At 36.4% G+C, this 13633-nt stretch overlaps 1 protein-coding gene across 1 annotated transcript; it reads left to right on the top strand.

The window, feature by feature from the left end:
• Nucleotides 1-6617: 6617 nt before the first annotated feature.
• On the top strand, nucleotides 6618-9143 carry LOC126794802 (uncharacterized). The gene is made up of 4 exons (XM_050521583.1): nucleotides 6618-7039; nucleotides 7124-7562; nucleotides 7934-8061; nucleotides 8510-9143. Exons 1-4 carry the CDS (start codon nucleotides 6962-6964, stop codon nucleotides 8975-8977), a joined length of 1113 nt encoding a protein of 370 aa, XP_050377540.1. The 5' UTR covers nucleotides 6618-6961; the 3' UTR covers nucleotides 8978-9143.
• The last annotated feature ends 4490 nt before the right edge of the window (nucleotides 9144-13633 follow it).

Genomic DNA, 13633 nt, shown 5'->3' with positions numbered 1-13633 from the left:
ACTCAATCTGAGTGACAAGCTTGTAATAACTCAATCTTTAAAGGGTAGAGATTTTACAATGACCCTTATTTATCAGAAGTCCAAACTAAGAACTCTTATTATTATTTTGGGTCTTTAAATGCCTATTTTTATCAAAACGCCATGTTTTTTTTCCTATCTCTTTTCAAATTGTACTGCTCCCATGTTTTTCTTGTTTATTCATTTTTTATGTTTTACAATAATAACCAACATTGATTTATTTTATTTTACTTATAAATTTATCTTATATGGGCAATATTGGAAGATTAAAAGTTTGGTAAAGCTGTTGAATCCAAAAAAAAAACACCTTCAATTATAATAGTGGAGATGAGACCACCCCTGATTAATTACTTCTCTTTCAAAATAGCCATGGAAATATATAGCCATGGATTTCCAATAATTGAGAATAAGGTAGCTAAGCATATGAAGAGTTACATCAAAATGGACCCGATCACAGTATGGTGCATTAAAGACGTAAAGGTATTATTGAAAAGGTGACTGGGGATCGATCGATCGTCCTTGCTCGTGAAATGACACACATGCACATCTCTTTCTTCTTCTTCTTCAATGGCCCAGAAAGAAGAAAAGCTAGCTAAGCTTCTGTATTTTCATGTGAGCCAGTACCTAATTAACAACTTCTTCTCACAAAAGTCAAATATCTCTCACAGTGAGTACATCAAGTTAGTCGTCTTGTACTGTACTACCCGATCTCGATCTCAATCTTCATGCTAACACCAAAGGGATCGATCTTTCTGTCCTTGTCCATCGATCTCTCCCAATTTTCACTTCCCTTTTCGAGCTATCTTACACCGTATTTTTGGGTAATTAGCCAAAACAGAGTTGGATTAGTTATTCTAACATTCATTGTGCTTTGCTAGTCTGGGACTGTAGATCAGAATAAGGAGTGGGAAATACCGAAATAATATGTGATTCCGATCACAAGTACGTGTTCATGACTGCTATCCTCGATCAAGTCTGTAGGAAAAATCTTTTGATATGTTTGTTAGTTGTTACTATTAATAACTTAAATATGACTAAAATGTTTGTGAAATTACATTAATAACCATATATTATAAGTTAATTTTAAATAACTTTTAAAAATCGAAAGACAATATGATAAATATAAAAATAAAGCAATAAAATAAAAACATATTTTTCAAACCATTAACTATTTTATCATTCGTAACCATCTCATGATCTAAATAACCTTTCATGATTGATTACCAATCTTTTTTTCTTTTCTTTTTATAACTGTCTCTCCCACTATCTCATCTTATGTATAATCTTTTTATTTTTAGATCATAAATTTTATTTTAACACATGCGTGAAGATGCTAGTACATATTAAGAAGTAAGTATATGTCTATATGATGATAGGAACATAGCTAAAACAAATAAAACTCCAAACATATATTACTGGCACACTAGATCATTGTGATTACTACTACAACTTCTAAGTAGCAATTGAGTGAGCAAAACAGGTTGTTGCACATCTACTATAAAGTTTGTTTCTAAAAAGTGTTTGATCGATAATCTATCACTGGATTAGGTCATTAGGACTCGATTATGATATATCAGGGCCCATTCTGTATCATTTGTAAAACTGTTATTTTGTTTTACATATTTGAAAACTATGTAATCTACGTTCAGTGGAGGGTATTTGGAAAATAAGTAAAACGAGTTTTAAGATACAACTTGAAAACTGTTCACAATTATGAGAAACAACATTTTGTTGTTTTCCAAAAACAACCCTCTCTCTCTCTCTCTCTCTCTCTCTCTCTCTCTCTCTCTCTCTCTCTCTCTCTCTCTCTCTCTCTCTCTCTCCCCATTGGAACTTGTCTCATGATCTACTTATCTGATGGAGCTCATTTCAGTTAAAGAAAAATAATTTTCAATCAATTGAAACCTGCAGAGAATCATGGAGAAGAGACAAATAAAGAATGGGTGAAAGCTTGAATGATTAGAATCAATATGATTACTTGGATGTTCTGGACTGAAAGCTTTGATTCAATGTTAATTATCTGCTTCAAAAATCTTATGGGCAACTATATCAACAGATCTAATTTAATAGAGTTTCAAGAACTTGCAGATCTAATATATTTTACAAACAAAATTGAGGGTATGTTTCTTTTCATTCAATCTCCTTCATGGTATTCTTTCTTTTCTAATTGACACCAAAAGAGGATTCATAATAAGAGGATTTATTAATAATTCTAGGATCCTTATACCGAACATATACTAAGATCCTAAAAAACTATAATTTGCTTATATGTTTTCATTTTGCGATTCAGTTTTATAAAACATTACATAACACATTCTTTGTGACCGGCAATAATTTTATATTACAAATTTTAATTAGTATCACATGATGTTGAAATATTTTGAAAGGGGATAGAGAAAAATTGATGGCGGTGGCGGTGATATTCATCCCGTCGTTGGTGTCACACACGAAGTGACCAAAGTATATAGAAGGAAAAATGCAAATGGATCAACCTGAGAGTCAATCTTGGCACCTCAGAGTCGTCACCGGAGGAAATCGTTAGTCTACTGAGTTTGTCCTGGAGAAAGGGCACACCCGTGATTTAGTGCCAACACCAGGGGCTTATGTATATTTAATGACAAAAGCTGTATTTTGGCAGCATTCGGACGTAGTCGCCAAGCAGATCAGGCCGGAGACGCCGACTATTATCAGTATTGTCCTGTCTCCTGAGCCCGACACGTCACACAAAGGGGGCCACTGTCCGTACGTGTCGCCTTTTCATTTCGTTACCGGTGTAGAGAGAAATCCCAAAATGTCGTGAGAATCACGTCCTTCCCTGAAAATATCATCTCGCGCACGCAAAAGCAAACACCAAACGACGCCGTCCACCTCTCTATTCACACGGTTTGGTTCGGACCTTTTGCATTTGACGGCAGTCCTGACGTCATGGAAACAAACATCTAGGCCTTGAAAGTCTAGTGGGGAGCACCTCACCCACATGGGCCTGAGCTGAGCCTGTTTTGGATCGGAATTATATTGCGGGATAAATGGGCCCCGCTTTTGTCTTTCTGATGCAGCTGTCTGGTCGCCAAGTGTCCACGCCAACTCGCCAAGTAATGGGGAAAGAAATACCTAGCATTAAGGCATTAAGCCATCATAGTCATCCCTTAACCTACAACTGTATAGCATGATTGAATTCTTCTGTTCTTGTATGATTGTATGATCTGCAAAACCCATAGCAGGCTTCTTTCGGAATCAGTTGCACATGGTTTGTCTTCACGTACTGCTAATATGGATTTGTTTTCTCAATTCTCGCAGTTTTAGACCACGAGAGAATTTAATATCTTACAATTGTTAAAATCTAGATAGAGAAATCTAACGACTACTCATTTATCTAGTTATATTATTCTTCTCTGCATTTTGTAGAGGGATATATATTGATAAAGAACAATCAGCTTAGTTCTACTCCTCAGAAAACAAAAAATATCAGCTCAGTTCTAAGGGGGTGTAGTCTATATCACTGTTCTTATTGTATATAGTTGTCATAATATATACTTATATATTGTCACCAACATGTTATCTGGTGTACCATGCATCAATGGAATTTAATTTAGATATAGGGTGAGATATCTTAATTCACAAACAATTCTCTAATGCAAAATTACAACTTGCAGCAGCTTTTGCATGGTCTCTTAGCTGTTCCAGATATTGGGACCAACCTATGTAGCACCGACACCGACACGGAAAATCTTAAAAATCTAAATTCTGACACTGTGTCAACACGGCAATTTATATATAATTTAATATATATTAATGTGTATATATATATATTATATGTTCTTCTGCTACTGTTTAGATATATATTAATATATATATATATATTAATGTTCTTTTTCTTCACATTTAGTAGATTCTCAGCAGCTAAATTTTTCTTGGGTTCTTGAATTTCAGAGAGACCCACTTCAATTCGCACCACAAAATCACAGATAAAGCTTTTTTTGCGTCGTTCTCTGCTTTGAAGCAAAACATAATGAAAGTTACGATGTGGGAACTGAGTGTTAAGGCTCAGGACTTAGGTTTTTTTTTTAAAAAAAGAAAAAAAAATTCAAAATGTTTATGTGGCGTGTCAAAAACAGTAAGTGGAGTGTCAGTCAACGTGTCGGACCGTGTAAAAAAGTCAACATTTTCTGACACGCCACGTGGCGGGCAGTGTCGGACACTCCGACACTTCAGCCTTTGAGTGTCGGTGCTACATAGGGACCAACAGATTTTTCACACTCCATTTGTTATAGCAAAGAGAAGGTTCATATATATAGTTTTCTTCACATCTGCATTATAATTGCATTGTTTATCATGTATTTAGTTAATTAGTTGCTTTTCTTTGATTCATTTCACAATATCAAGAGCAGTGCTAGAAGCCTAGAACTCTTAATCTTTCTTTCCACGACCTTCATCAATCGTCTTTTAGGTAGATTTCCAAAATCGGTACTTTTCGTTCTATATATAAATCAAGGAATTAGATTGTGGAGAAGACTAACACAAGTAGCTAAAGTACTTGGCTTTAATTCAAGTGGACATCGTATGTAGAATAATATTCTACTAACAATCCTGCGTTCTTAGGATTTTCCAGTGCAAGAAATCATAAGCGCAGTGCTAAGGTCTCTGAAGAAGTACTGTAAGTTTCAATCAGTACGTACATTAACGTTGTTACTAGCTGGCTCAGGGATTACTGGCCAATGAAGGCAAATGAGTAGTCAAAGATTTCACCAGACGAGCACAAGAGTGAGAATGACCTATGTGAATATGGACCCATTCGATAATCTTTCTGCACTAAGGAATCAATTTCGTTATGTGACACATCTGTCTGTTGCAAGCACAACTCTTATACAGGTAAACAGCTAAATAGGTGCTTCTAATAAACAAGCTCGATCATTGTTGCTTCTCCAGAACAACTTCTATAACTTATTAAACACTTTAAATTGTTTAATTAAATCCCAACGCTATCCAGGGCAGTTTCCCGTACCTAAAAATTCTTCTAGAAGGGCTTAAATGGCCTTAATTGTGTCCCATACTCTCATCAGTAATCCCTCTTCTCCGGCCAGCTGCTTCAGTACGTGGTGAGCTGGCGTGGACTCTTTGGACTCCTGCATATAATTTCTTCTACAACATTCCTCTGATGGTTGCTTGTGGACCAAGGTCGGTTTGACAATTTCTATCACTCATGTAAGCATCTTCTTATATATAATATGTCAACTCGATCAGCCCTACCCGGACCTCCCAGAAAATAAAGAAGTGCACAGGACACCCTTAAATGCTCTTATCTGCCTATCAGGAGTCCTGGACTTTGAGCTCTCAATAATTCATAACCCTCAATGATTTAGAGAGATCACTACATTAAGACTTTTGAATTTTGATTGGGATAATGAAATCATCCTATTTTGACAGTATGAGGACTAAGAGCTCTGAGACTTTTGATGTTACTTGTTCTAATCATGATTAGAACCCTCAGTTTTGGGTAAGTTGACCCAGTTGTTCAAATTCGATCTTCATCAACATCAGCTCAATTCACTGGGAGACCAAGTCAAATAAAACTGATTAAGTGGGATTCTGATCTATCTGAACTAGTATTGTAATTTTTCTTAAATAAGATTATCAAAATTGACCAGTAGATTGAATTACGTACACCTCAGAGGTAATCAGACTTTTTCAGCACAGATATGCTTATTCTTTTGCTCCTTGTCGAACGCTGAGGCCAAGTATATTCTATTATGTATGATGCCCAAGCTAATCATACTTCTGTATTGTGCTACAAGTTTCATTAATTATATTTAAAGGCGATGGTTGTGCTGCTTAAAGTTACTGATGGGTTTAACTTCACATTACATACTCGAGAATGTATCACCTCATTTTATTTGCTGGCTGTTAACATGTCCTATTGGATTGTGAGTTGATCCCCTACAAGAATAAGCCAAGCGAAATGTGATCAAGCAAGCACTAATCAAGTAATCAAAATAATCAGGCTGCGCAAATCACATAACCAAAAGAATGAAATTCACATAGGTCGTATGACCAACGTTCTGTGATATAAATAAGCCACACAAAAAGTGATCAAGCAAGCACTAATCAGACTGATGATGATGCGTATGTCACATAACCACAATTATAATTAAGGTTTATATATGCCACACGAATGATTATTGGATTAAGTGACAAATTTTGTTATGTTGGTCCAATATTGCAAAGTTCATGCTCACCTCGCCCTCATAATTTTGCCTAAGCTTTTGTTATTTCGTTTTTTGACAAGAAAAGGAAACTACAACAAGGCTCCCGCCGGGCGACCAACAAGATAATCACTGTTGATTGCCATATTTGCTTGCAGAGGGATTTGAAACAACCAAATCCTTGATGTTCAAGGCAAGCTTCCAAGCCATTCCACGAACCTCTAATGAAAAATTTGTTATTATACTCCTTGTAAAACAAAAGTAGCGATCCAACAAAGCAACTGGACTAGCTTACAGCCCATTTTGCATGTGGATTTCGGACTATCCACCAAAACACCGGGTCCTTATACTCCGGTGCGTTGCTTCTTCAGTCCCTCGACTCCCTCGAGTCTACTTTTCTGATTCTTCTTCCTCGTCTTAGTTGACCCTCAGCACTCCACCTCTATACTTCAATATTCTTTTTAATTTTTTAATTTCGAAAGAAAAAGATACAATCATGTTTGCTCCGACCTCTATCAGAAGCCACTTTGTGCTGCCAGTGACTCAAATCACACTCATGCTTAGCAAGCATACAGAAGCACCCTTCTCTTTTTCTGGGCAAGCAATCTGAATCTGAGCTACTAGCTATATATATTTACACAAGTTATTTGTTTCAACAGTAGAAAGCTTTGTACTTTCATCTGCGGTATTGATTCAGAATAGGGTCTTTTGTTAGTTTAGAGAAGTGGGCTTGTCCTTAAATCATGGAGAAGCGTTTAGCTTTTTTGGTTGGGGTTTTGCTCTTGCAGCTTGTGATTCATTGCTCTGGTGCTGATTTGAAGGTAAGAGAATTAAAGAACTTGTTTTGTTGATGAAAGCTTAACTGCTGTGAGTTTTACTTGATTAGCTGGAGATTTTTGAAACAGGGAGAAGAAGGTGCAAAAACTGTAGTGGATCCGAAAGTTCCATTGACATCCAATGGTTCAAAGAGCTCGGATGATAAGAAGGTTGTCAAGAATTTAGTTTCAGATGATAATGAAGTTCAAGAAGTGAAGAAAGATAAAGATCAGGATAGTGGATTGAAGGATGGTGTTAGGAATAGCAAGGAGAAGAGCGGTTCAGATGGGGAACTTGGGTCGACAGAATCTCATAGTGTGCCAAAGGATGAGAAAGGATCGAATTATGCGAAGAGTGGGAAGCCGGGGGAGGAATCAAAGGCAAAGCCTAAGGAGAAGGTGGGAAATGCCGGAAATGTGAACCCTGTGAGAGAGGATGGTACTCCCCGTGAGGGATGTGGTTCAGCTAATATGTGCACTGTTGAAGAGAACATGCTGGTTGCGTGTTTGAGAGTTCCTGGAGATGATGGTATGTGTTATACTTCGTACTGATGGAAGCTCTATGCTCTTTTTCTATTTCCTTACCTGTTAAGTTGGTGTTTTATTTTTCAAATTTCATGTTGTGGACCTCATGTCATGATTTTAATTAGTCGACTCTAATCTTGATATGCAGTAGTAAATTTACAAGATAGTAGATGTTGAGTAGAAGAGAAATTTCATACCATATCCGGATTAATATGGTTGATCAGAATCAAACTGAAATATTCAGAAATTAGTGTCTGCTTCTATGTGTTTACAGATCCTTATTTACCTGGCTAAGTAAACTATGTATATTCATTATTTTCTTAAAAATTTAATCTGTGTTCTCTTAATAAGACTTGACTTGGTTGGTATTTTCAGATTCTCCTCACCTTTCACTTTTAATTCAGAACAAGGGTAAAGACCCTCTCGTGGTTACCATTTCAGCTCCTGAATTTGTGCTGCTAGAGAAATCAAAAGTTCAGCTAAAAGAGAAAGCCAATGCGAAGGTAATCTCTGAACAATGCCAAGAGTTGTTTGAATCACAAAATATCTTTTGTTTGATCTGTGGTTAAATGAGGCTGGTTTCTTCTTATAGCTATACCAATCCCTGTTTCTACATTGTCTCAGTAGACCCTTAGTTTATGCGATACTCCATTTTAAACAATAAGCGCCAATTTTGATATACCACTTCACATAAAACTAGGTAGTTAATATGTTCTTGCTTGGAGAACTTATACTCATTTGTCCTTGCCACGTACATTCTCAGGCTTTCCAGATACATATATATGTCTGTATCCATTGATTGATTCATTTCATTTATCCTAACTGTAGGATTTTAATTGATGTCATAGGAGCATGCTTGGTTTTGGTGCTTCTATATCGAAGTGGGTTGTGACAGGATTTTAATTTATCACCATGTTAGAAGTGGGTTGTGACCGAATGTATATAATGCAGGTGGATGTTTCTGTTGGAAATGGAGGAGGTGCCAGTATACTTGTTCTAAAAGCGGAAAATGGCAATTGCAGCCTTGACTTCAAGGACCTGATCCATCACGGTTCCAGGAAGGAGCCAGATAATTCTTCAAGCACTGCCTACTTTTACATCTGGACACACAGACCTGCCATTGGGATTCTATTGATTGCCTCGCTAATGATTTTAATATTCGCTGGGATGTACATCAGATTTATGAAGAGGCGGGTTTCCAGCGGTGGCTTCAAATACCAGAAGCTAGATGATGCGCACCTCCCAGTTTTGAGCAGCGAAAAGCCAGAATCGCACATTAATGACGGATGGGATGACACTTGGGATGATAACTGGGATGATGAGGAGGCCCCCCATACACCCTCTATGCCAGTTACTCCTAGCCTCTCTGGCAAAGGCCTTGCCTCACGAAGGTTGAACAAGGAAGGGTGGAAAGATTAGTTGGTTAGGTTGGCTGGACTTGCACAGTTGAAAAGGGGGAAAAGAGTGAGATGATAGATGTATGTTTTGTTTATTCAATACTGTATTATCACTGACTTAACATCATAACATTTCAGATTTTGTTTAACCAGCTAATATAGTAAAGCTGAAAGATCTTCTTCCATGTGGTTTTGACTGGTTCTTGGGTCTCTAGGGTGAATTTTTGTTCAACACTGGGATGGTTATGTCCAGTAAGAAAATAAGCTATTGCTTCATCAGTGTTGCAACTTAAAAGTTCTGCAGAGCAATATAATGTAGGTTGCTCAAACTTTCTGCGAAAATTACCTTGCTTCAGTCTCCACTTGTTCATCTTGAGGTCGAAAATTTGTGCAATGGTAAGTTTAATCTGGAACCCTGAACTCTAAACCACATTATACCCAATAACACATCTAATTCAAAAAAAAAATTAACACATTAGCATAGAAGAACACAACTTGTCTACACCAGCTAGTATAAGGACAATGACACAAGGTTCAAGTTGAAAAAGGCTTTGATGAGATTACGAGGTCTCGTAAACTCCATTCTGACTCTCAAGTCTCAACCACTGCCACAGGAAATTCTTATGAAGTAGAATCCCAACACCATCAGCCTTATACTTCATGAATCATGATTCTAGAAATGCGTACTTCGTGTAGCTTCAACTTTTATCTCAATTACTTCATTCAATTTACATAACAAAAGTTTGTCTGAAGCTAAGCTTAAAAATTCACAGATCCTATTCCAAACAGTGAATATATTCATGAATCTTAAACTCTCATGCACATACAATATTTAGTTTTTATTTTTTATTTTTTTTCGGATATGTGAGGGAAAAATTGAAAGAAATTAAGCTGACTTACCTGTATGTGAGACCATTTAACCATGAAAATGTTCGATATGTGACAACATATAAGAGCATAGCCAATTCTAAGTCATTAATTCCAGCTGAAGATATTAGAGAGACCACACCAAAGACTCTGAACGTTTGGTACTAGGATTATTGTGAGTCACTCTAATTTTAGTACTTGGGTTACTCTCACTAAGCCTACTCAGCTTAGTACAAGTTTATACCATGTTTGGTGATGTAGTACTACGTAAGGGGGATGTTTTTCTTAACAATGTGGGTTTTGCAGTTTTGGTTTTGTTTATCTGATTTTTACCACCAGTCTCAATTTTCTTAATGGATCAACCCAATTAACACTAAAAATTGAGTAAAAACAAATCGAATCGGCTATACCGAAACTTGAACACAATTGGCAGAAATCAGGATATTGTTTACCCAGTAAGAACACTATTTGAATCAACGAGAATCCAATCCTTTGGGTTGTTGAGAATTTCCAAATTCTCAAATAAACATGCCAGATTTTCTAATATGAGCCCAGACCTCATCAATAAAGAAGTCAAAGTGAGAAATATATGGAAACAAATGAGTCTTACTTGCTATTGAGAGAGAGAGAGAGAGAGAGATGAATTTTAATTGTTGTTAAGAAAGAAAGGAAGAGATTGTGATGGCAGAGAAAGAAAGAGGGGGCTGGTTGTGAGTCTCATCTAAGGGAGAGCAAAAGTTGTACCCAAGTTTACACCACCTAAGGATGTTGAAATGGAAACACGCCCTTATCTAATGTCATTTAAGTTTAAGGCTATCAACCCCAAACGTGTTATTGGGCAATTTGTGCCCCTTATCTAGTGCAGTCCTGGTTAACCCCGTGAAACAAACATGCACTGTAGACACGATTAGATATGTGAAACCGGTTAATTAGTTTAGATATGTGCTAGCTAGCCTCTAAGCATAGCTAGCTATCTCGTATTCGATTACTCGTATATACAAAGGCAGAGTCAGGCTTATTGTTTAAGCCTTCACCTCCGTCAATTCATTCTGCATACTTAGGTCGTTTAGTTGCCGTCAAAGTCATTAACTCTTCTGCATCTCATAAATGATCAACCAACGAGCATGCATAATCTAGCTAATAGATTGCTATACAATCACTGTGAACATGGTCGGCAAGTTGGCATCTTGCACTTGCTATATCATATATGTGTTATTTGATTCATCTGAAATTTAACAGGAATATTGCAATGAATACAACTCGGATATTTTCACCTGGAATAAATTCAACCGATCTCTCAATAGCATAAAGTAGGTGTTGTAGCCCACGCATTCAACCCACAACGCTGACAGCAGTGTCCATAGTCAAAACTCGTTGAATCTGAGAAATCCGTTCGATATGAAAGTCACACCCAATTCAGAAATAAATATTGTGTGGATTTGAAAATGTTCCCTACAATTATGAAGTAGCAATGAAATGGAGTTTTATATTTGTCGGAAAAAAAAATGAAATAGACTTTTGTTGATATGAACAGCTTAAAATAATTCTCAAAAAAATATAATGCTTAAGGTAGAAATTTCTAATATTCACTACAACATAATGTTTATTCGCTCAATGGACATTCTTAAAAGTTTGTGTTCTTCCATCATCATTTGGTTCATTTGGTTGAAATGTTGGAGAAAACTGAAGAAAAAAAAAGTTTACCCCATTTCCATCATATAATTTGAAAATGACGTAATATCTCAAATAATTTGGATCAAATATCAACGATATTTTGTTCGGTAGGTTTCGATTTCCATTACTAATATGAAAGAGAAAACTGGCTAAGAATAACACATGCTTAAAATCACCTATGCATATTAGCTTGTTATGGGCAATTTTCTTCTGATCTTATTGTTATTGGGCTCTATATGGACTGGAAACGAACTTTGTACGTTGGCCTGGAAAATTATAAATGAGTTGTTTAAGTTTGTGACTGTGAATTTTTTTATTTTGATATACCCGTTTCGGCTTCTACAGTCCCACTCATCAATTGGTCAATTTAATTCAAAATCGTTTGATCTACTAGCGTAAATCTTCACTAATAAGTGAAAAGTCGTTAAATTGACTTATAACATACTTGTAGTGAAAAAATTCTATGATACAACGCTATATCACGTGCAGTAGTTCTAATCCACCATAAACACATTCCACGTGCATTTGTTGACAACCATCTATCATGTATAGTATGTGTATGTATAGAATGTAGCGCTGCACAGTAATTAAATTATAGTGCATTAATACAGTAAGTTTGATAATTAACCGATTCGATCCAAACCGCATCCCACACATATGTATTCAACTATTTTACTTGATAAATTTCAGAAAGAAAAAGAAAAAATTATAAGAACAGCGGCACCAGTTCTTACCTCAAAAAAAAAAACTATTCTGCTTCGTGTTAAAACGCCATTACCTTTTCACACTTCTATTGAAATACCTTTCCCAAATTAATCAATCCTCCCCAGGAACCAACACTCGTCGTCTGCATGTCAACCGGTTGGTACTAGCATGTGAGGCCTTAGCATCACCACGACCCTCGTGTCGCCCTCTTATTGGACCACCCCGATGCAGCACGTGGAGTGGCTTCTACGGGCAATGTGATGTTAGACACCAACGTGGGGGGCCCCATCTCCGCACGAGCTCTCACATGAGGGGAGGAAACACTTGGCGGTTGGAGCGGAATTACCGTGCAGGGAATCAGGGTCGTACGTAACTGGCGGAGGCGGATTGACGGCTGGGATTCGCGGGCATGACAATTCGTTATCGTATTCTAGAACGTAGTTTGTCTATTTGTGGTGGGTAAAAGTCAAAAATATTATTTTACAGTGGGAAGTCGGCCGACGACCTCCTTTGACCTGCTCTGTAATATTCAAAAATCCGGACCTGTGTATGAAACTAGGGCAAACCTTCTATTATGGAGTTTAGCTTTCACACGGGGTTCCATGTAAGGGTTCCATGTTCTGATTTTTGTGTTCCTTAACATTACATTAGTTTTGATAAAAAAAAAACATTACATTGGTTATGTGCTTGTCCTAGGGTAGTTTAATTTGACCCATTGTCGTATAGAACTATGATGAATAGATTGAATACATTAAGAATCGACATTTTCGACTTCGGTATATCAACTTTGTATTGTAGGAGACTGAGACGAGATAGTCGATCTACCATTGAACGATCAATGATTCAATATATATAGATGTCACGTTTGAAATATATAGAGCGATATCTCCTTCAAAGGTGATTATTTTATTCAATATTGATACCTTTTTTTTGGGATACAGATAGTTTGATACTTTGATTCTTCTCAATGTTATGTTTTTTCCCTTCTATTTAAAAAGTCATTTGGATGCCTTCTCATGAGGGTTTTGATTTTCTCTGTCTAAGGTTTAGTTTGATATTGAGTTTTGAGAAAAATAAGCACTTATATTTAACTCATAATGTGTTTTTTGTTTGATAAGTTTTATATACTCTACTTATTTATAAAATTTAGTCTTAAAAATCACTATTTTAAAAAGCAGATAAGACCTGCTTATTTAAAATTAAATTTTTCCATTTTTGAGTTCTTCCACTTCAAACCCAAACTGGGCCTAAATATAAGCAACGTACGCGTTATAAAAAGACAAATAAGATGATAGTAAATGAATTCATGAGTTGTTGATATTCAAACATCTTGTTTGCAACTATGAAAATAACAGTGATTTTCACGTAGAAGAAAAGATTAACTTATAATTAGACCATGACTTTCAGTCTTTTCACATCGCGCACCGAATTA

This window comes from Argentina anserina, chromosome 5 (assembly GCF_933775445.1).
Source record: "Argentina anserina chromosome 5, drPotAnse1.1, whole genome shotgun sequence".
In the NCBI taxonomy this organism is placed as follows: domain Eukaryota; kingdom Viridiplantae; phylum Streptophyta; class Magnoliopsida; order Rosales; family Rosaceae; genus Argentina; species Argentina anserina.
Note: the sequence above shows the minus strand (reverse complement) of the source record. Positions and strands in the feature narration are given on the sequence as shown.

What these genes read in the sequence shown, in the direction of transcription:
- LOC126794802 (XM_050521583.1), top strand. Translation starts at nt 6,962, where the DNA reads ATGGAGAAGCGTTTAGCTTTTTTGGTTGGGGTTTTGCTCTTGCAGCTT. An exon ending in GCTCTGGTGCTGATTTGAAG is followed by an intron (nt 7,040 to 7,123) that starts GTAAGAGAATTA and finishes TTTTTGAAACAG; the next exon opens with GGAGAAGAAGGTGCAAAAAC. An exon ending in AAGAGAAAGCCAATGCGAAG is followed by an intron (nt 8,062 to 8,509) that starts GTAATCTCTGAA and finishes TATATAATGCAG; the next exon opens with GTGGATGTTTCTGTTGGAAA.